This window comes from Lissotriton vulgaris, chromosome 8, assembly GCF_964263255.1.
Source record: "Lissotriton vulgaris chromosome 8, aLisVul1.2, whole genome shotgun sequence".
NCBI classification, from domain to species: domain Eukaryota; kingdom Metazoa; phylum Chordata; class Amphibia; order Caudata; family Salamandridae; genus Lissotriton; species Lissotriton vulgaris.
The window spans coordinates 846,082,557-846,105,930 of record NC_141696.1 but is presented as its reverse complement, the minus strand read 5'-3'; the positions used below and the strand labels follow the sequence as shown (position 1 = coordinate 846,105,930).

Sequence of the window (23,374 nt, the reverse complement as noted above, 5' to 3'; positions counted from 1 at the left end):
CGATGAGGCAGCGGTCAGAGCCCTCAACGAGACCAACGCACGGTCTTTAGATGCCCCGATACAATTGGAGGAAGTAATCTCAGAGATCGCACGCCTCAAACCGCTGAAGGCTCCAGGCCCCGACGGCTTCTCAGCGGAGTTCTACAAAACATTTTGCCCCCTCCTAGCTCCAATACTGGTTAGACTGTTCAATTCCTTTCAGGGACCAGGTTCCATTCCCCGAGACATGTTAGTAGTGGATGTTATCGTCCTGCCAAAACCAGGCAAGGACGTGACCCAATGCACAGCCTACCGACCGATTTCATTGCTCTATTTAGATCTCAAACTGTTTACCGGGATATTGGCCACGAGACTCGGCCCCTGCCTACCGGACATCATAGCACCTGACCAAGTAGGTTTCATACCTAATACACAATTTGCTGATAATACCAAACGCCTGATGCATGTCATTGACAAGGCCCACTTTCAAGACTCGGACGCGGCCCTTCTATTGGTCGATGCTGAAAAACCGGTGGACTGGAGGTACTAAGATGGGACGCTGGTGAGGTTCGGTATAGGGGAGCGGTTCCGCGCATGGATCGCTAGTTGTTATGCAGCACCCAGGGCAACCATCCTGGGCAACGGAGTAGGATCGCGACCCTTCGACTTCCAACGTGGCACCAGACAAGGGTGCCCTCTCTTGCCGTTTTTATTCACCCTGTACATAGAACCATTCGCACAACGCATAAGAGACAACCCGTCCATCACTGGCATACGCATCGGGGGGGAACGCCAGACCATAAGTCTATACGCGGACGACATCCTAGCGGCCGTGGAAAACCCAGCGCAGTCGATCCCTGCTTTCCTGGAAGAGATGGAGACATTTGGGAGAGTCTCTGGCCTTAAAATGAACGTCGGTAAGTCTGTGATTCTGCCCCTGGGGCGCAATGCACGTACAACCAACAGGGGCCTGCAGCAAACAGGGGGGCTCTCCTCCAGCATGTCGTTGCCCTACTTGGGAATTACACTGACACCCAATACTACCCAAACAGTTGAACAAAACTACACAAAGCTCCTTGCTCAGGTACAGGGGGACATACAGAGGTAGCGACAACAACCTATATACTGGCTAGGGGGCGCAACGGCAATAAAAATGTCCCCGTTACCTAAGGTGCTGTATCTCTTCCAAACTATCCCGGTTACACCACCTATAGGGATGGTTAGGAAACTACAGGATGCAGTCAGGCAGTTTGTTTGGGCCAGGAAATGCCCTCGACTCCGCCGGGACCTGGCCAGGTGGACATCCGCGGAAGGCGGTCTTGGCATTCCTGACCTACATAGATACTTCCAGGCAGCACAGCTTTGTTACTTCTTAGAATGGTCCCGCCCAGAATGCGAAAAACACTGGTTATTCCAGGACCAGGCAATGGCCCGCACATCGCTGTGGAAAGTCCCTTTCCTGAAACGGCCGGACATACCGGTGTACCTAAAAAAATCACCCATCACTCGCACGCTGCTTCAGGTGTGGGATGCGGTCTCTAGGAACCTCACTACCTTCCCGTCACCGATGACACCCCTGCTGGAAAACCCAGCCTGTCCGCCGGGGATGGCCCCTGGATCATTCCTTCAAAGGCAACAGTCAGACTGCAGGTCGGCCGGTCACCTATTTGACACAGAGGGCTTCATGCAAATAAACACCATACAGGACATGTACAGTGTGGAAAAACCACGGAGGTTCAAATACTTCCAGCTATATAAAATGCTAGGACCCCCCCACTTACCACACGATCTGCGGGTCAGAGACGTTGTGAACGGGAGCTAGGACATTCATTCACAGATAAGGACTGGCGGGATATTTATTACAGAGCCCACCACACAGCCAGGAATGTAGCCGGCATGGAATCGGCTGTTAAGATAGCAAACTACTGGCACTTAGCCCCGGCACAGCTCCACCAGAGTTATCCACGCTGCAATGCTACTTGCTGGAGGGGGTGCAGTAAAACAGGGACCATGACACACCTGTTATGGTAATGCGCAGAGGTACAAGAGTACTGGGATAGAGTGCTTCACGACATAGACCAACACTTTGAACCAGAGATCCCCCGCTTTCCCGCCTACACGTTACTGGGCCTCCCTAATAAACACATTCCCACTCAAATAATTACAAGGGAGGCAAATGGAGCTGGCAGTAGGGGCGGCAACGCAACACATTCTTTTGTTATGGAGCACCACAAGAAAGCCCACACATAAAGGATGGCTCCACAGACTTTGGTATATTATGGGCATGGAACGGATACAGGCCTCCCTTACGCAATCGACAGAATCCTTCATCGACACATGGCATCCACTGGTCTCTCTGCTGACCCAGGAGTTCAATGAGCTAACATGCCCGAAATACCTCCGGGTACTTCGCTTTGTTGATGACTTCCATAAGAAGCCAGATGCCACAAATTGAGGCCCTCGACACCACACCTGAACTACGACATGTAGAGGAAAGGAGGAACACACTGGGGGGAAGGGAGAGGGTGGGGGATGGGGGACTGGGAAGAGGTGGACCGGGGACAGTTGAGTTTTGGGGTTGTTAGCTGCATTGTTAAGAAACATAATGCCCACACCAGCTCGCATGGACACAGTAAACCATCCCTGGAATGAGGTGAAAGGAGGGAGGTCAGCCCGGGAGCTTGGAGCAAACTTAAGATATTGTAACTGTCCAATTGTATTATGTGTTATGCAGATGAAACTAATAAAACAAATTTGATCCCAAAAAAAATCTAATTTTCCTCACATTTCTGTGGTGAAAAGTTATAGAATTTGCATGGATGCACAAAATTCCACCCACTCTGCATTCCTCAAAGTCTTCCAAGAAAAAAGGTACCTCCCTTCTGTGGGTAGGCCTAGGGCCCGGAACAAGAAATGGCCCAAAACGCAACGTGGACACACCACATTTTCACCGTGAAAACTGACCTTTTTTTTGCAAAGTGCCTATCTATAGATTTTGAACGCTAGATCTGCTGGAACCTATTGAAACCTAGCAAAACTATACATTTTTTAAAACAGAAACCCAGGGGAATCGAGGATGGGGTAACTTGCCTGGCTCTGACCAGTTACCCAGAATGCCCTGCAAACATCAATTTTAGCTGAAAAAAGTCACTTTTTTCTCCACTTTCTGTGTGAGAAAGTTCTGGAAACTGGGTTGATCCACAAATTTCCTGCCACCCTGTGTCCCCCCAGGTCTCCTGATCAAAATAGTACCTCACTTGCATGGGTGGGCCAAGTTCCCGCGACAGGCAAGGGCCAAAAACATATTGAGGAGACATCAAAATGACCCATCTCAAAACAACCTGGTTTTGTAGGGGGAGCCACCTGGGTTTTTGGCCCCGGCCACGGCGGCCATCTTGGGAAATTACCAAACCCACACAGTTCCGAACACCAGACACCTGCATGTCCACATTGCGGTTTAGGCAGTTTCCTGTCGCTGGCACTACGCCTACCCAGATAAGGGAGGTATCATTTTTATTGGAAGACTTTGGGGAATGCGGGGTGGGTGAAAGTTTGTGGATCTAAGCAGATTCCAGAACTTTCCATCACATAAATGGGAGGAAAATGTGTTTTACATAGTTTGAGGTTTGCAAGGGATTCTTGTTAACAGAACCAAGTGAGAGGCACAAAGTCACCGCATCCTAGAATCCCCTGGGTGTCTAGTTCTCAAAAATGCATAGGTTTGCTAGTTTTGCTTGAGTGAAAGCTGCACTAGGACCCAAAATCCAGAGGTAGGCATATTCTACAAAAAAGTCTGTGCCTTGTAGGCTTTCTGCTGCCCTTGGGAGGGGGGAAATTGGGGGCTATTGCCACAATAAGTCCCCAAGGGGGGGCGGAAAGACTGGCTATTTTATTTGAGTGGGTGAGGATATTGGGATGCTCATTCTGTGCAGCCCCACCACTGCGTATAAAAAAAGCCAGCATAATCGCTGGCGCTTCGTGGGCTCTCTCCCCCCAGGGGGCAGATCAGGGGCTACTGCCCCATCTGCCTCCTGGGTAGGACAGAAAGACAGTGGCATCTTTTTTGGGGGGCTGGGGACATTGGCATTCCCATTGTGGGCAGCACCCACCCCGAATTTTGAAAAACATTTACCCCTGGTGCCTAGCGGGTTTTCTGTCCCCTCAATGGGGCTATTGCCCCCATCTGCCACCGGGGGCAGAAAGACTGTGGTACTTTTTTTGTTGGGTAGGGGCATTCACATGCCCATCCTGGGCAACCCCCAACCTTGCATATAAAAAAACAAATTCCTGTAGTCTAGTGGGCTTTCTGCCCCTGTGGGGGGCAGATCAGGGACTACTGCCTCGATCTGCCTCCTGGGGGGGGCAGAAAGACTGTGGATTTTTTTGGGGGTGGGCCATTGACATGCCCATTCTGGGCAACCCCTGCGCCGAACTTTAGAAAATAAAAATACTTGGTGCCTAGTGGCCTTTCTTCCCCCCAGGGGGGGCAGATAAGGGGCTATTGCCCCATCTGCCTCCAAAGAGGAGCAGAAAGTCTGTAGTATTTTTTAGGGTGGGGGTATTTGCATGACCTTTCTGGGCAGGCCCTACCCCTACGTACATGTAAAAAAAAATCCCTGGGGCCTAGTGGGCTTTCTGCCCCCCTCAGGGTAAGATCAGGGGATTTTGCTTCCATTTGCCTCCTGAGGGGGGCAGAAATTCGTATTCCTTATTTTGGGACAAGGGGGTGGCTTTGGCATGCCCTATCTGAACAAACCCCCACATCTGGCCTATAAAAGAAATCCCTGGAATCTAGGGTGCTTTCTGTCCCCCTGGGGGGCAGGTTGGGGTCTACTGCCCCCATCTGCCCTCTAGGGGTGACAGTAAGGCTGTCTGGAAAAATTAAATAGGGGGAGCAAAGGCCCTTTCCCAAGGGACTGCTCTACCCCCCTTGGTGGCTAGTGGGTGGATCCCTGCTTAGGGATCGCCCTCCTTGGTTAAAACATACATTGTTTATTCGCTCAGTATGTTTTTTCATGTATTGTACACATATTTTCACTCTCACTCCACCGTCACATTTAGCAACTTTCCATATATTGGACTCATCACCTTATTCATGCAATATACGGAATTATTAAATGGAAGAAGTCTAAAAAAGCATTTGTTGTGATAGTAGGGTTTTGAATAGGATAATCCCTCAAAAGTATTGAATGTTTTCTTAGTGACTGTTTTGGACCATTGTTGTATGTATGCCTCCCTTTGTGTCCAGTCACTGACCAAAAGCTTGATATCACCTAGCGGTGACTTGCTTTGAGTCACCCACTTACTCCCCACCAAGTAATGTGGTTTCATGTACAAAAATACTTGGCTGTCTCGTGCTTCTCCATGCCTGGCGATGACAGGATTCTGGCAATGATAGCCTAGTGGAATCTACCCAAAGTAATTTGGCAAGGCTTGCTGTCTGACTGTCCTGCTTGAGTACCACATGTTGTATGGGGCTTCTTGTTAGTTGGGCAGCTCCTGCACAAACAGGGTTATCCCAGAGATTTCCGTGGCTGTCACATTGGCAATGCCCATTATCACTGCCCCACTCTCCACGAAGACTAGCTCAGCCTCTCAAATGTTCTAAAACACCACATTCAAACAGGTATGATCAACCAATCAGATCACAGCACACTTCTCATATATGAACCACTGCCAAACAAATTTTAGATTAGCATTTTTGTGGTAGAAAGCCTCCAAGCATTTGGATTTCCTGATCCCAAGCAACAAACCTTTTCACTGCAATGCTCAAACTCACATACATCCATAAATAGATGTAAAGGTGTAGTCAATCCTTCCTTTGCCATAGTGCTCTTACTCACTACTAACAATATCAAAGAATAGTTTAACTGGCTCTGCAAATGAGGTGGGAGCTTGGCTGAACCATCACCATCTTTGTAAAAGTAGTAGCACACCTCGGGTCACCAGCTTGTGAAGTTAGAGATGTCCCTGTCCACAAATCTCCATCCATGGAAGAACATCTAAACAGAGTGGGTGAGACACCAGATTTGTGGATAGTTGACTAGTCATTTTTTGGCCAATTCTCAGTTGCAGCCCTCTTATAATTCCTTCCATAATTTCTTTTATGGAAATGTGCATGTCTATGCTAAGTCCCTCTTTGGATACATTTCTGTGGCAACTGTAACTATTATTCTGTGAATTGATTGCTCATTAAGGTTTATAAAACATCTTGGCCTAAATGTCATTTCTCAACAGTCTTTACTCATTCTTACCATTTATCAATTCCCCACCTTAACCATGTTGTTTGTTTAAATAGGATATTGCTATTTTATTGATTTCAAACCACTTAAGCACATTGGGACATCATCAATCTATGCCAATATATTTCTTTTTACATGTCAGGGCTCATTAGGCAGTTTATTGATAAATCAAAACTGAAACAGCATTTTACAAATTAAAAAAAGAGGAGAGAGAGGGTTAGAGTCCATCTATAAGAATGGATATTATATGAGCTACAGATATATTATTGAAATTAGGAGACCTAATACAGCATGCTTGGTCTACTTTTAAATATATGATATAGCAGACTATGTTATTTTATCCCCAAAATGGCATTATATGTCTTTCCAGTGATCCTGATTTCAATTTTCCTAAAGCCGGATGTTGTCAGAAGCTTTTTGTATTCTGCTGGAGTTCTCTCTGTGCCATTTGTCATCAGCAGCATTGACAACGACCACATCTGGGCATCCAATGGTCCATTTTTGTCCATGTTTAAAAGAGTTTCAACCAGGAGCACTCCGCCACCTGTATACAATCAATAAGACACCTGTCAGATTTCCTATTTATAGATTGTACAGCATAGAAGTTCAGGAATTGTAAACTGAGGTTGAAAAGTTTATTATGGAATTAACACATACAAAAAAAAACAAAAAGCATCCTAAAAGGTAATATGCATGGACATCATGTCATTACATAAATTAAAAAAACCTTCCCTGTAGTCTCATTGATGCAGCATTCTATGTTTTGCCAAACTACTGTGAACAGTCCAGTGGATTGTAAATATATATTTACTGCTACGTAAATGTCGCTTTGGTGCTAATTCAGATATATATTCACTAAAAAACAAAGATTGAAGAGATGTTATATTTAGATGAAAATTAAGTTTCAAACATTGTATAAATACCCGGTTAAGGGGGAACAAAAACCCGGTTAAGGGGGAACAAAAAAATGTGGTAAAACTTTAGTAAAAATGATTTAAAAAAAAAAAAATCAAACATTGTATAAATAAACTAAACTGCTAGAATTCACCAGTTATAAACATTGCAAGCAACTGGAACTCATGCCCTAAAGTAAATAGAACTTGCTCCCCCGCCATGCATAGTCTTTTGTCATCAATTATGTAATTTCAGATGTTGAAGTGATGTTCTGAATAAAATCATAGAACATGTCATGAATGATATAATATGTACGGGGATTAGCAGTGCATGGCGGGGACATAAGTTATAGTTATTTTAGGCTACATATTAAATAAATACCGCCATAGCAGATGGGGTCAAAGAGCCTCTTATATGCTTAGGGGAAGACCCTCCTCCTACTAACTCAATGCAGCCCCATGGGGTGGGTTTCCCAGGGCCCCTTTGAGGTTTGGGGGTTTGGGAGCTGTGCACCAAATAGCCCTCCAAACATTTTGATTACGCTGCTTCCTGGATGCAAGCCCCTCTAGGGAGTTTTATTTTTAAAAGCAGAAGGCCAATATGTTTTTTATCAGATCTTCGGCGGATCCATAAGGCTGAGAAAACACAATTGATATTTTTGGGATCCCCCATCAGGCTTAGGGAGAATGAGTATCTTGACTCTGTCCACCATATGATTTTTTTGTGACAAGGATATCATTCACTGAGTCCTAAAATCTCTGCCAAAACGTCTGAAATATAAATATTTTTTAAACTTAATTCCTCTAAGAAAACTAAACGGAATTACACAAAATGACATAAGCAAGATTGGTGAATCAAAATCTTGCTTTCTGCCTAGTTTCCATTCAGCTATTTTGACTACAGCTGTGACTAATTTTCCAATGAAAAATGTATTGAGGAAAATGTGTTTTGGGACACCTCTTTCTTCTCAGTCCCCACTTTACAGATTCCCCAAAACGTGTCTGGAAGGAGCCAAAGTGCATGAAACTTTTTTGGGGAAGTTTGTGAAGATTTGCCAAATAGTGCTATAGTTATTATTTTAGAAAATCAAAAAATGCTTTCCTGTGGAAATGTGATCCTAACTATATGTACTGAGTAAAGGTTCACTGAGTATATATATATATGGATAGCTGGTGCCCGTGGCGAGGATAGGACTAATCGACGCTGTAAATCTCCCAACAAAGTAAAGAATCACGGCAACACCTCGATAATTTTCAGCTCTTTTATTTAAGTCAGAGAGCTCTCCCCCTCCTACAGGTTTCGATCTTCACTACCGTGAACAAGATTGTGAAGATCGAAACGCGTAGGAGGAGGAGAGCTCTCTGACTTAAATAAAAGAGCTGAAAATGATTGAGGAGTGTGCCGTGATTCTGTTCTTTGTTGGGATATATATATATATATATATATATATATATATATATATATATATATATATATATATATATATATATATATATATATATATATATATATATATATATATATATACATACATATATATATATATATATATATATATATATATATATATATATATATATATATATATATATATATATATATATATAGATATATATATATATATATATATATATATATATATATATATATATATATATATATATATATATATATATATTACCTACTGGCGATAGCCAGTAGGTATATATAGTTAGGATTGTTTTCCATAGGAAATCCGCAACATTCTATTGGGAATAACTTTGGCTCTGGTTGATGAATCTTCGCAAATTTCTCAAAGAAGATGGCTCGCTCCGCTCCGCTCCTTCCCTGAAAATTTGGGCGGGATTCGTCAAGTGGGGGCTGAGAAAAAAGGGGGGTCCCAAAACGTGTTTTCCCTATGTTAATTTCCATAGGACCTTTAGACTCAGTAACAGCTTGAACCGCTGAAGGGAATTACACCAAACTTGTCAAAATGGTAGTGTCTGGTATGCAGATCACGCTTTTGGTAAAATAGTGTAAATCCCTCCAGTGGTTCCTGAGAAAATTAGAAGAGAAATCAATTATATATCTATAAGCGCGTACGGGTGCGCGCACCCCGCGATTTTTCGTGATTTGTTTGGGGGGGAGGGCTTGGGGGGGGCTTGGGGGGCTTCTCTCTTTCATTTTAATGTTGTTTTTAATTTCGAGGGTGCCCACCCCTCGTTTTGCACCCCGAGATCACCGCCGCCACCCGAGCTGCCTTAAGATGTCCGCCGCCTGGTTGTGGGTGGGGCCGGGAGGACGTGGTTTCCGCTTCCCCCTGCCTGGGGGAAGCCTTCAATGTCCGGACCGGTCTCCCGTGCCGAGGGGGAGACCGGGTGATGCTGGCCTGAGGAGAAGTGTGGGTTGGTACGGGGCTCCCGTGTGCAGAGGGAGCCCCGGGAGAAGAGGAGACGCTTTGGGCGAGCAGTGGCGTAGGTAGGTTGGTGCGGGGTGCGGAGTGCAGGGTGCGGGGTGCGGGGTATTGTAAAGAAAGGAGCGCGTGCATGTCTGCAGGGGACTGGCATGATGTTAGGGGCTGACACCGACCCACGCCATGCTGCCCCTGTGACGCCTGCTCTTCATGTACAAGAAGCACACAACTAGCCCAGGGCACACTGTGCCACATCCACAGTAGAGCATGTTTCCTCTATTAGCTCCTTTGTCGGTGGGCTTGCTGTTTCATTCATCTCTTATTGCACCTGTCGGTCTTTGTGCGGCTCTCTTTGTTTCGGTGTTCATCCTGCAGGTTCTTATGCAGATTACAAGCACCTATTGATTGACAATTCTGTCTGGTGTTGCCCTCCCTATACATATGTATGAGTGGACAACGAGCAGAGAATTGGCAGGCAGACTTTGTTTTTCCTTGTGTGACATCCCCGTCACATCGTTGTGGAATACATTCCCCTTCCTGTGCTTTTTTCTGAATTAATAAGTGTATCTTGTGGAATGGGTGCCTGCGTGACTCTTTACTACAATTGTAAACCTATGCTCATAGTGTCAAGATTCTGCAGGTTTGGCATTTCTCCAAAATTAACATCCCTCCAGCTGTCGTGTTATGTTATGCAGGGGCTATTTGAATAGTGTTTACTACAATTATGGGGAGCTGTGCGGATCCGGGAGGGCCGTCAGTTGGCTGCCTAGGTTGTATGGGGATCCGCGACATTTTTCGAGGTGGAGGGGAAGGCGTTAAATACTGGTAGAATAAAGTGTTGCGTCCCAGAGTTCATCAGTAGCCTTCTCAAGCAGGTGGTGTCTCCTCAAAATTACCACTGTGGCGCCATTGTTAGGTATTTGGAGCAGCACGCCCATTTACTCATCCTTTACAAACGGTAGGCATATTTGCAACCCAAAAAAGTTAAAATAAAAAAGTAAATTAAATCCTACTATTTTCTTTGTTCGTCTCTCGTTGTTATTTATCATTCTAGCCATTGCCACAGGATTTGAGTCCCGGAAGCAGTTTGTCTGAGCGTTTATCTATCTCTTATTAACCCAAACACTGTTAGGAATCCCAGTGCCAAGAGGCATAACACGTGTGGATTTTCTCAGCATCAGAAACAGCACAGCATCTGGGTTACATCACTGCTACACAGACAAAAACAACCGGAGACACTCCAGGTTAATAGAGATTGGTGCTCGATGCGCAACTCATGGCACCCTTCATTAATTACATGCTGACACGCGATGTTGCCGTGGGTAAGCATCCTTCCTCTATTGTGTCCATATAAGTAATTAGATAATGAAACAATCTCGTGTCTGCAGTTGAAAAGACTGCATTATCAGAGTTAAGCTGTACCCTGCAAGAAGAGTGTTTATGAAAATGAGTCAGACGATGGCATGTGAATCCGATTTTGCATCGTTATTTGTGTCTAGTTACCCGAGGTGTGAAGGGGCATACAATCTGGTATCTAGTAGGAAAATACCTCTTTCTTGTCCTAATCTTGGTAAGGCTTTAGACAAAATGCTAAGCTTCAGAATACTAGTCAATAGCGTTTGTTTTACAGAACGTTGTGTCTATCAGATACATGGGATTGGATTTATCAAATGGGTTGCTAGGTAAAATAACATGCATCGCTGATCATTAGTGAACATCACAGCAATCACATCCCTATTTGAAGGATAAACAGGCATATAAATGACTTCACCAAAAACTATAGGGAGGATAGTTTTTGGTGAAGTCATCGCAGCATACTACTATGGACTCACAAACCTGCTCACTACGAAGACCAAAATGCCATGTGCAGGGCACTCCCATAGGGTGGAACTATAACTGAGCGCTGCAAGTGCGGCGCAATAAATATATAAATAAATATTTATTTATATAAAATAGGCATTGCATAATATATAAGTCAAAATGCAAACAAGAATTAAAACCACAATTCTGGATAAAATGCATATTAAAAAGTTGATCTATAGTTAGGAGTTTTTGCACGTGTGGATTTTGTCTAATTAAGGTTAAAAAAATATATATATCTGTGAGCGTGCACCGGCGCGCTTACGTTACGGGTTTTGTTTGCGCTGCAGAGCTGATACGTCACGGTTATGCGACGCGTCATGAGGCGTCTCACGTGGCTACGTGATACGTCATATAATAAAGAATATATTTTACAGCTATAGATATTAGCATTTAAAAAACCAATGAAATTCACTGAAAAAAACATAGGTTATACACTATATATAGTTAGGAATTAGCCTTTAAAAAACCAATGAAATTCACTAAAAAAACCATAGGTTTTAGGCCTTATATAGTTAGGAATTAACATATAAAAAAACCATTGAAATTCCTCCTATATAGTTAGCTGGACATTTTATTGACATAAAACCCAATGAAATTCCATATATAGTTAGTTGCACTAACTATATATCGCGCACCTGCAATCCACTGCTGATGATGTCACATATTACATCATTCATGACATGGTCAGTGACATCACTGATGACATCTCAAATTACATCACTGATGACAACATCCAGTGACTGTATGTTTCTGTAAAGTTAAAATATGTCTTACATATTGAAGAATGAGTGTCTGGATGAAGGATTTAGTAGGTGCATGACTGACTGTATGAGAGAATGATTAAATGTGTCTCACTGAGTGCATGGGTTAGTGAATTTCTATGGTTTTGTGCGAGTAAATTAAGGTTTTGTAAATGCGAATCCCTAACTATATATGGTCTATAACCTATGGTTTTTTCAGTGAATTTCAATGGTTTTTTAATAGCAAATATCAAAAGCTGTAAAATATCAAGTACGTGGTAGGTAAAAACATTTTCGTATTTATGCACGCTGATGTGCTTTGAACGCTGCCCCCCCCTCCTCTTTTCTTTTAGGAGTATTCTCTCTTTGCAGATAGTGAAGGGTAGGTAACGTAAGCCTTTGCCCCTGTTGTAACCCGTTGTGCCTGCTTCCCTCTACATTTGATTGATTGTTATCCAAGCATTTAGTGTTTTTGAATTGGGTGCTCTCATGCTGACGCCAGCTTCAATCTGAAACATCCAGAAACACTGTAGACTACCAATTCGATCAGTTCCGGTGGAGCCCCAACGTGACCCGGTAGAGAAGAACTTGCCCTCCCCTCTTTGACTGATTGTTCTTGTTGCCTGTCCCTTCTCTTGTCATTTAACAGAACTTTTTGGACTGCTGAAAGGGGTTGTATTCCGACCGCTGGTTGGTGGAGACATTTTGACTATATTCTGGACCTGCGTTGTCGCGTAATGCGTCATATGACGCGCCGCGTTAGCGCACCCGGAAGTGCTCTGGTGCGCAAGGCGCAGCTTCCCGGAAACGGTCCAGAGCGCGGCGCGCAGCGCGTAACGTAAGCATAACAGGTCATGTGACTTGTTAATAAAACTTTTCATTGGATCATTTTACTTTTGTTATTCTAATGATAAAAGGCTTGGTCATATGACCTAAAAATAACGCTTTTCATTGCTTTCGAACATTTTTTTTTCCCAAATGATGAAAGCCCCACCTTTTTTTTCTCACTCTGACTTGTAAAGCAAAGGACCCAGATGCATTTACAGTTTATCACTAACAATGCTCCAGGCTAATGTATTTTCCCAGGAAATTTACAACTGTCCTGCAAGTAAAATATTCCTTTTTCGAGAAAAAGGGCGTTTCTTCATCCCATGAGGGAGCCGTTGAGCAAAAGAGGCTCGGCCTGCTGTCTTAGTCGCTGATAGGCATGAATATCAGATTCTTATCGATCACTTTATGTTGCAGGAGTAGAAAACACAACAGCCCTTGACCATTTTTCTTTACTGCGTTCCTGCGTATTATACCTTTTAACAGTCATGTAATTGGACTGCTTTATTTCACTTGCCTTTTACTGATTCGAAAACAGTGGCTATTATTTAAAACTTTACCAATGTAGGTACTACTACCATGTTTTTTAAAAAAAACCTTTATTGTGAAAATGTCAGTATACAAATACGGGCCTATAACCATGTGGGCCGGCCACGGAGCAAACTGGAATCGTATATAATGAGGGGACATTTACCCTGTAGAAGAACGTAACAGGCGACCCATTAGATTGCAAGAACTAAGGTGTCTAACATTTACGGAATCGGTGGACGTACATTTTATAACTAAAGTACAACAGGGCCAGTTACAATAAAATTATCTAGATATACATTTGCGGGCAAGTACCATGGGTGACGTTAATTCGAACTTTCAATAGTATAGTAATCAATAACACATCAGAACTTAATATCAATAGGGATGTCAAAATGTTCAATCAATTCTCGCCCCTGCCCGCCATGTGCTTCAAAACTGCATACGTGTCTCGTGATATCAAGGTTGGGCAACACGTACACAACAAGGAGTTACGAGTCCCATTTATACCGGCGCCATTTTGGGCGAGGCCGGGCAGGTCCAGGATATAGTCAAAATGTCTCCACCAACCAGCGGTCGGACCAGAACCATTTTCGGCAGTCCAAAAATGTTCCGTTAAATGACAACAGAAGAAATAGGCAACAAGAACAATCAGTCAAAAGAGGGGACGTTTTCGTGAATGTGGCCCATGCCCTAGCAGGCAAGCGTTCGAGTTCCAAGGTGTCCCAAAGCGATTTTAGTGGACCAGGCCCAAATCCAAAGAGCTGGCCGCCATTTTGAGAGTCTTGTTGCAGCCGGCTATAGCTGCACCACAAGAATATCCGCAATTCAGCTAGATGGCGGGTGAGTCACTGTACCGCAAAAGCGGGCGGAACTCAGCTGAAAGGCGAGTGAAACGCTAAGAGGCACCCCACTGCAGATGAGGTGCCTCCACCTGGGGAAGAGGGAGAGGCCGGTTTGCGCTGGTTCCCCCCCCCCTGGGCACCCCACGCCGTCTTTCGGTGCCATCCGGATCTCGTCGCGTTGTGCTGCCTTCGGCGTACTGTAGCAGCAAGAGTGACCGCAACTCAGCTGGACATGCCGTCTTTCGGCGCAGCATTGTAGGATGGCCACACCAGTGCGGCAACTTGCTGGACACCACCTCGGTGCCATCTGGATCTCGTCGCCTTCTTCTGCCATCGGCGTACTGTAGCAGCAAGAGTAACCGCAACTCAGCTGGACACGCCGTCTTTCGGTGCAGCATTGTAGGATGGCCATACCAGTGCGGCAACTTGCTGGACACCACCTCGGTGCCATCTGGATCTTGGCGCGTATGAGTCACTGTACCGGAAGAGCGGGAGAAACTCAGCTGGACACGCCGTCTTTCGGCGCAGCATTGTAGGATGGCCACACCAGTGCGGCAACTTGCTGAACACCACCTCGGTGCCATCCGGATCTCGGCGCGTTGTGCTGCCTTCGGCCTACTGTAGCAGCAAGTGCAGGCGCAACTCGGCTGGACGGCGTGTGAAACGCTAAGGGGCGCCGCACTGCAGAAGAGGTGCCTCCACCTGGGGAGGCGGAAGAAGGCCGTTCGCGCCGCCTCCCCCCGGGCACCCCACGCCGTCTTTCGGCGCAGCATTGTAGGAGGGCCACACCAGTGCAACTTGCTGGACACCACCTCGGTGCCATCCGGATCTCGGCGCGTTGTGCTGCCTTCGGCCTATTCGCACATCGGTCCGCTACTGACGCCACCTCATGGGCCAACGGGTTTTGTACACTTTTTATAACCCAAAGCCGCATAACAGGTTATGTGACTTGTTTATAAAACTTTTCATTGGTTCATTTACTTTTGGTTTCCTAATGATGGAAGGCTTGATCATATGACCTAAAAATAACACTTTTCATTGGATTAAAACATTTATTTTTTGGAGGGGAAGGCGTTAAATACTGGTAGAATAAAGTGTTGCGTCCCAGAGTTCATCAGTAGCCTTCTCAAGCAGGTGGTGTCTCCTCAAAATTACCACTGTGGCGCCATTGTTAGGTATTTGGAGCAGCACGCCCATTTACTCATCCTTTACAAACGGTAGGCATATTTGCAACCCAAAAAAGTTAAAATAAAAAAGTAAATTAAATCCTACTATTTTCTTTGTTCGTCTCTCGTTGTTATTTATCATTCTAGCCATTGCCACAGGATTTGAGTCCCGGAAGCAGTTTGTCTGAGCGTTTATCTATCTCTTATTAACCCAAACACTGTTAGGAATCCCAGTGCCAAGAGGCATAACACGTGTGGATTTTCTCAGCATCAGAAACAGCACAGCATCTGGGTTACATCACTGCTACACAGACAAAAACAACCGGAGACACTCCAGGTTAATAGAGATTGGTGCTCGATGCGCAACTCATGGCACCCTTCATTAATTACATGCTGACACGCGATGTTGCCGTGGGTAAGCATCCTTCCTCTATTGTGTCCATATAAGTAATTAGATAATGAAACAATCTCGTGTCTGCAGTTGTATGCAAGCAGGGAGCAGGGTCCCTTTGTTGAAAAGACTGCATTATCAGAGTTAAGCTGTACCCTGCAAGAAGAGTGTTTATGAAAATGAGTCAGACGATGGCATGTGAATCCGATTTTGCATCGTTATTTGTGTCTAGTTACCCGAGGTGTGAAGGGGCATACAATCTGGTATCTAGTAGGAAAATACCTCTTTCTTGTCCTAATCTTGGTAAGGCTTTAGACAAAATGCTAAGCTTCAGAATACTAGTCAATAGCGTTTGTTTTACAGAACGTTGTGTCTATCAGATACATGGGATTGGATTTATCAAATGGGTTGCTAGGTAAAAATAACATGCATCGCTGATCATTAGTGAACATCACAGCAATCACATCCCTATTTGAAGGATAAACAGGCATATAAATGACTTCACCAAAAATTATAGGGAGGATAGTTTTTGGTGAAGTCATCGCAGCATACTACTATGGACTCACAAACCTGCTCACTACGAAGACCAAAATGCCATTTGCAGGGCACTCCCATAGGGTGGAACTATAACTGAGCGCTGCAAGTGCGGCGCAATAAATATATAAATAAATATTTATTTATATAAAATAGGCATTGCATAATATATAAGTCAAAATGCAAACAAGAATTAAAACCACAATTCTGGATAAAATGCATATTAAAAAGTTGATCTATAGTTAGGAGTTTTTGCACGTGTGGATTTTGTCTAATTAAGGTTAAAAAAATATATATATCTGTGAGCGTGCACCGGCGCGCTTACGTTACGGGTTTTGTTTGCGCTGCAGAGCTGATACGTCACGGTTATGCGACGCGTCATGAGGCGTCTCACGTGGCTACGTGATACGTCATATAATAAAGAATATATTTTACAGCTATAGATATTAGCATTTAAAAAACCAATGAAATTCACTGAAAAAACCATAGATTATACACTATATATAGTTAGGAATTAGCCTTTAAAAAACCAATGAAATTCACTAAAAAAACCATAGGTTTTAGGCCTTATATAGTTAGGAAATAACATATAAAAAAAACATTGAAATTCCTCCTATATAGTTAGCTGGACATTTTATTGACATAAAACCCAATGAAATTCCATATATAGTTAGTTGCACTAACTATATATCGCGCACCTGCAATCCACTGCTGATGATGTCACATATTACATCATTCATGACATGGTCAGTGACATCACTGATGACATCTCAAATTACATCACTGATGACAACATCCAGTGACTGTATGTTTCTGTAAAGTTAAAATATGTCTTACATATTGAAGAATGAGTGTCTGGATGAAGGATTTAGTAGGTGCATGACTGACTGTATGAGAGAATGATTAAATGTGTCTCACTGAGTGCATGGGTTAGTGAATTTCTATGGTTTTGTGCGAGTAAATTAAGGTTTTGTAAATGCGAATCCCTAACTATATATGGTCTATAACCTATGGTTTTTTCAGTGAATTTCAATGGTTTTTTAATAGCAAATATCAAAAGCTGTAAAATGTCAAGTACGTGATAGGTAAAAACATTTTCGTATTTATGCACGCTGATGTGCTTTGAACGCTGCCCCCCCCTCCTCTTTTCTTTTAGGAGTATTCTCTCTTTGCAGATAGTGAAGGGTAGGTAACGTAAGCCTTTGCCCCTGTTGTAACCCGTCGTGCCTGCTTCCCTCGACATTTGATTGATTGTTATCCAAGCATTTATTGTTTTAGAATTGGGTGCTCTCATGCTGACGCCAGCTTCAATCTGAAACATCCAGAAACACTGTAGACTACCAATTCGATCAGTTCCGGTGGAGCCCCAACGTGACCCGGTAGAGAAGAACTTGCCCTCCCCTCTTTGACTGATTGTTCTTGTTGCCTGTCCCTTCTCTTGTCATTTAACAGAACTTTTTGGACTGCTGAAAGGGGTTGTATTCCGACCGCTGGTTGGTGGAGACATTTTGACTATATTCTGGACCTGCGTTGTCGCGTAATGCGTCATATGACGCGCCGCGTTAGCGCACCCGGAAGTGCTCTGGTGCGCAAGGCGCAGCTTCCCGGAAACGATCCAGAGCGCGGCGCGCAGCGCGTAACGTAAGCATAACAGGTCATGTGACTTGTTAATAAAACTTTTCATTGGATCATTTTACTTTTGTTATTCTAATGATAAAAGGCTTGGTCATATGACCTAAAAATAACGCTTTTCATTGCTTTCGAACATTTTTTTTTCCCAAATGATGAAAGCCCCACCTTTTTTTTCTCACTCTGACTTGTAAAGCAAAGGACCCAGATGCATTTACAGTTTATCACTAACAATGCTCCAGGCTAATGTATTTTCCCAGGAAATTTACAACTGTCCTGCAAGTAAAATATTCCTTTTTCGAGAAAAAGGGCGTTTCTTCATCCCATGAGGGAGCCGTTGAGCAAAAGAGGCTCGGCCTGCTGTCTTAGTCGCTGATAGGCATGAATATCAGATTCTTATCGATCACTTTATGTTGCAGGAGTAGAAAACACAACAGCCCTTGACCATTTTTCTTTACTGCGTTCCTGCGTATTATACCTTTTAACAGTCATGTAATTGGACTGCTTTATTTCACTTGCCTTTTACTGATTCGAAAACAGTGGCTATTATTTAAAACTTTACCAATGTAGGTACTACTACCATGTTTTTTAAAAAAAACCTTTATTGTGAAAATGTCAGTATACAAATACGGGCCTATAACCACGTGGGCCGGCCACGGAGCAAACTGGAATCGTATATAATGAGGGGACATTTACCCTGTAGAAGAACGTAACAGGCGACCCATTAGATTGCAAGAACTAAGGTGTCTAACATTTACGGAATCGGTGGACGTACATTTTATAACTAAAGTACAACAGGGCCAGTTACAATAAAATTATCTAGATATACATTTGCGGGCAAGTACCATGGGTGACGTTAATTCGAACTTTCAATAGTATAGTAATCAATAACACATCAGAACTTAATATCAATAGGGATGTCAAAATGTTCAATCAATTCTCGCCCCTGCCCGCCATGTGCTTCAAAACTGCATACGTGTCTCGTGATATCAAGGTTGGGCAACACGTACACAACAAGGAGTTACGAGTCCCATTTATACCGGCGCCATTTTGGGCGAGGCCGGGCAGGTCCAGGATATAGTCAAAATGTCTCCACCAACCAGCGGTCGGACCAGAACCATTTTCGGCAGTCCAAAAATGTTCCGTTAAATGACAACAGAAGAAATAGGCAACAAGAACAATCAGTCAAAAGAGGGGACGTTTTCGTGAATGTGGCCCATGCCCTAGCAGGCAAGCGTTCGAGTTCCAAGGTGTCCCAAAGCGATTTTAGTGGACCAGGCCCAAATCCAAAGAGCTGGCCGCCATTTTGAGAGTCTTGTTGCAGCCGGCTATAGCTGCACCACAAGAATATCCGCAATTCAGCTAGATAGCGGGTGAGTCACTGTACCGCAAAAGCGGGCGGAACTCAGCTGAAAGGCGAGTGAAACGCTAAGAGGCACCCCACTGCAGATGAGGTGCCTCCACCTGGGGAAGAGGGAGAGGCCGGTTTGCGCTGGTTCCCCCCCCCCTGGGCACCCCACGCCGTCTTTCGGTGCCATCCGGATCTCGTCGCGTTGTGCTGCCTTCGGCGTACTGTAGCAGCAAGAGTGACCGCAACTCAGCTGGACATGCCGTCTTTCGGCGCAGCATTGTAGGATGGCCACACCAGTGCGGCAACTTGCTGGACACCACCTCGGTGCCATCTGGATCTCGTCGCCTTCTTCTGCCATCGGCGTACTGTAGCAGCAAGAGTAACCGCAACTCAGCTGGACACGCCGTCTTTCGGTGCAGCATTGTAGGATGGCCATACCAGTGCGGCAACTTGCTGGACACCACCTCGGTGCCATCTGGATCTTGGCGCGTTTGAGTCACTGTACCGGAAGAGCGGGAGAAACTCAGCTGGACACGCCGTCTTTCGTCGCAGCATTGTAGGATGGCCACACCAGTGCGGCAACTTGCTGAACACCACCTCGGTGCCATCCGGATCTCGGCGCGTTGTGCTGCCTTCGGCCTACTGTAGCAGCAAGTGCAGGCGCAACTCGGCTGGACGGCGTGTGAAACGCTAAGGGGCGCCGCACTGCAGAAGAGGTGCCTCCACCTGGGGAGGCGGAAGAAGGCCGTTCGCGCCGCCTCCCCCCGGGCACCCCACGCCGTCTTTCGGCGCAGCATTGTAGGAGGGCCACACCAGTGCAACTTGCTGGACACCACCTCGGTGCCATCCGGATCTCGGCGCGTTGTGCTGCCTTCGGCCTATTCGCACATCGGTCCGCTACTGACGCCACCTCATGGGCCAACGGGTTTTGTACACTTTTTATAACCCAAAGCCGCATAACAGGTTATGTGACTTGTTTATAAAACTTTTCATTGGTTCATTTACTTTTGGTTTCCTAATGATGGAAGGCTTGATCATATGACCTAAAAATAACACTTTTCATTGGATTAAAACATTTATTTTTTGGAGGGGAAGGCGTTAAATACTGGTAGAATAAGGTGTTGCGTCCCAGAGTTCATCAGTAGCCTTCTCAAGCAGGTGGTGTCTCCTCAAAATTACCACTGTGGCGCCATTGTTAGGTATTTGGAGCAGCACGCCCATTTACTCATCCTTTACAAACGGTAGGCATATTTGCAACCCAAAAAAGTTAAAATAAAAAAGTAAATTAAATCCTACTATTTTCTTTGTTCGTCTCTCGTTGTTATTTATCATTCTAGCCATTGCCACAGGATTTGAGTCCCGGAAGCAGTTTGTCTGAGCGTTTATCTATCTCTTATTAACCCAAACACTGTTAGGAATCCCAGTGCCAAGAGGCATAACACGTGTGGATTTTCTCAGCATCAGAAACAGCACAGCATCTGGGTTACATCACTGCTACACAGACAAAAACAACCGGAGACACTCCAGGTTAATAGAGATTGGTGCTCGATGCGCAACTCATGGCACCCTTCATTAATTACATGCTGACACGCGATGTTGCCGTGGGTAAGCATCCTTCCTCTATTGTGTCCATATAAGTAATTAGATAATGAAACAATCTCGTGTCTGCAGTTGTATGCAAGCAGGGAGCAGGGTCCCTTTGTTGAAAAGACTGCATTATCAGAGTTAAGCTGTACCCTGCAAGAAGAGTGTTTATGAAAATGAGTCAGACGATGGCATGTGAATCCGATTTTGCATCGTTATTTGTGTCTAGTTACCCGAGGTGTGAAGGGGCATACAATCTGGTATCTAGTAGGAAAATACCTCTTTCTTGTCCTAATCTTGGTAAGGCTTTAGACAAAATGCTAAGCTTCAGAATACTAGTCAATAGCGTTTGTTTTACAGAACGTTGTGTCTATCAGATACATGGGATTGGATTTATCAAATGGGTTGCTAGGTAAAAATAACATGCATCGCTGATCATTAGTGAACATCACAGCAATCACATCCCTATTTGAAGGATAAACAGGCATATAAATGACTTCACCAAAAACTATAGGGAGGATAGTTTTTGGTGAAGTCATCGCAGCATACTACTATGGACTCACAAACCTGCTCACTACGAAGACCAAAATGCCATTTGCAGGGCACTCCCATAGGGTGGAACTATAACTGAGCGCTGCAAGTGCGGCGCAATAAATATATAAATAAATATTTATTTATATAAAATAGGCATTGCATAATATATAAGTCAAAATGCAAACAAGAATTAAAACCACAATTCTGGATAAAATGCATAATAAAAAGTTGATCTATAGTTAGGAGTTTTTGCACGTGTGGATTTTGTCTAATTAAGGTTAAAAAAATATATATATCTGTGAGCGTGCACCGGCGCGCTTACGTTACGGGTTTTGTTTGCGCTGCAGAGCTGATACGTCACGGTTATGCGACGCGTCATGAGGCGTCTCACGTGGCTACGTGATACGTCATATAATAAAGAATATATTTTACAGCTATAGATATTAGCATTTAAAAAACCAATGAAATTCACTGAAAAAACCATAGGTTATACACTATATATAGTTAGGAATTAGCCTTTAAAAAACCAATGAAATTCACTAAAAAAACCATAGGTTTTAGGCCTTATATAGTTAGGAATTAACATATAAAAAAAACATTGAAATTCCTCCTATATAGTTAGCTGGACATTTTATTGACATAAAACCCAATGAAATTCCATATATAGTTAGTTGCACTAACTATATATCGCGCACCTGCAATCCACTGCTGATGATGTCACATATTACATCATTCATGACATGGTCAGTGACATCACTGATGACATCTCAAATTACATCACTGATGACAACATCCAGTGACTGTATGTTTCTGTAAAGTTAAAATATGTCTTACATATTGAAGAATGAGTGTCTGGATGAAGGATTTAGTAGGTGCATGACTGACTGTATGAGAGAATGATTAAATGTGTCTCACTGAGTGCATGGGTTAGTGAATTTCTATGGTTTTGTGCGAGTAAATTAAGGTTTTGTAAATGCGAATCCCTAACTATATATGGTCTATAACCTATGGTTTTTTCAGTGAATTTCAATGGTTTTTTAATAGCAAATATCAAAAGCTGTAAAATGTCAAGTACGTGGTAGGTAAAAACATTTTCGTATTTATGCACGCTGATGTGCTTTGAACGCTGCCCCCCCCTCCTCTTTTCTTTTAGGAGTATTCTCTCTTTGCAGATAGTGAAGGGTAGGTAACGTAAGCCTTTGCCCCTGTTGTAACCCGTCGTGCCTGCTTCCCTCTACATTTGATTGATTGTTATCCAAGCATTTATTGTTTTAGAATTGGGTGCTCTCATGCTGACGCCAGCTTCAATCTGAAACATCCAGAAACACTGTAGACTACCAATTCGATCAGTTCCGGTGGAGCCCCAACGTGACCCGGTAGAGAAGAACTTGCCCTCCCCTCTTTGACTGATTGTTCTTGTTGCCTGTCCCTTCTCTTGTCATTTAACAGAACTTTTTGGACTGCTGAAAGGGGTTGTATTCCGACCGCTGGTTGGTGGAGACATTTTGACTATATTCTGGACCTGCGTTGTCGCGTAATGCGTCATATGACGCGCCGCGTTAGCGCACCCGGAAGTGCTCTGGTGCGCAAGGCGCAGCTTCCCGGAAACGATCCAGAGCGCGGCGCGCAGCGCGTAACGTAAGCATAACAGGTCATGTGACTTGTTAATAAAACTTTTCATTGGATCATTTTACTTTTGTTATTCTAATGATAAAAGGCTTGGTCATATGACCTAAAAATAACGCTTTTCATTGCTTTCGAACATTTTTTTTTCCCAAATGATGAAAGCCCCACCTTTTTTTTCTCACTCTGACTTGTAAAGCAAAGGACCCAGATGCATTTACAGTTTATCACTATCAATGCTCCAGGCTAAT

General features: G+C 44.0%; 1 protein-coding gene across 2 annotated transcripts in view; it reads right to left on the bottom strand.

The window, feature by feature from the left end:
* Positions 1-6,201: 6,201 nt before the first annotated feature.
* The window catches only part of LOC147698087 (acetylserotonin O-methyltransferase-like), an 828,469-nt gene continuing 811,296 nt past the window's right edge, over positions 6,202-23,374 (bottom strand). Inside the window, exon 8 of one of the 2 annotated variants that reach the window (XM_086934762.1) lies at positions 6,202-6,765. In XM_086934762.1, coding sequence (XP_086790888.1) covers positions 6,554-6,765 — 212 coding nt within the window. In that variant the 3' untranslated portion in view covers positions 6,202-6,553. The remainder of the gene's footprint in view (positions 6,766-23,374) is intronic. The other variant, XM_086934763.1, reaches the window with a different exon arrangement.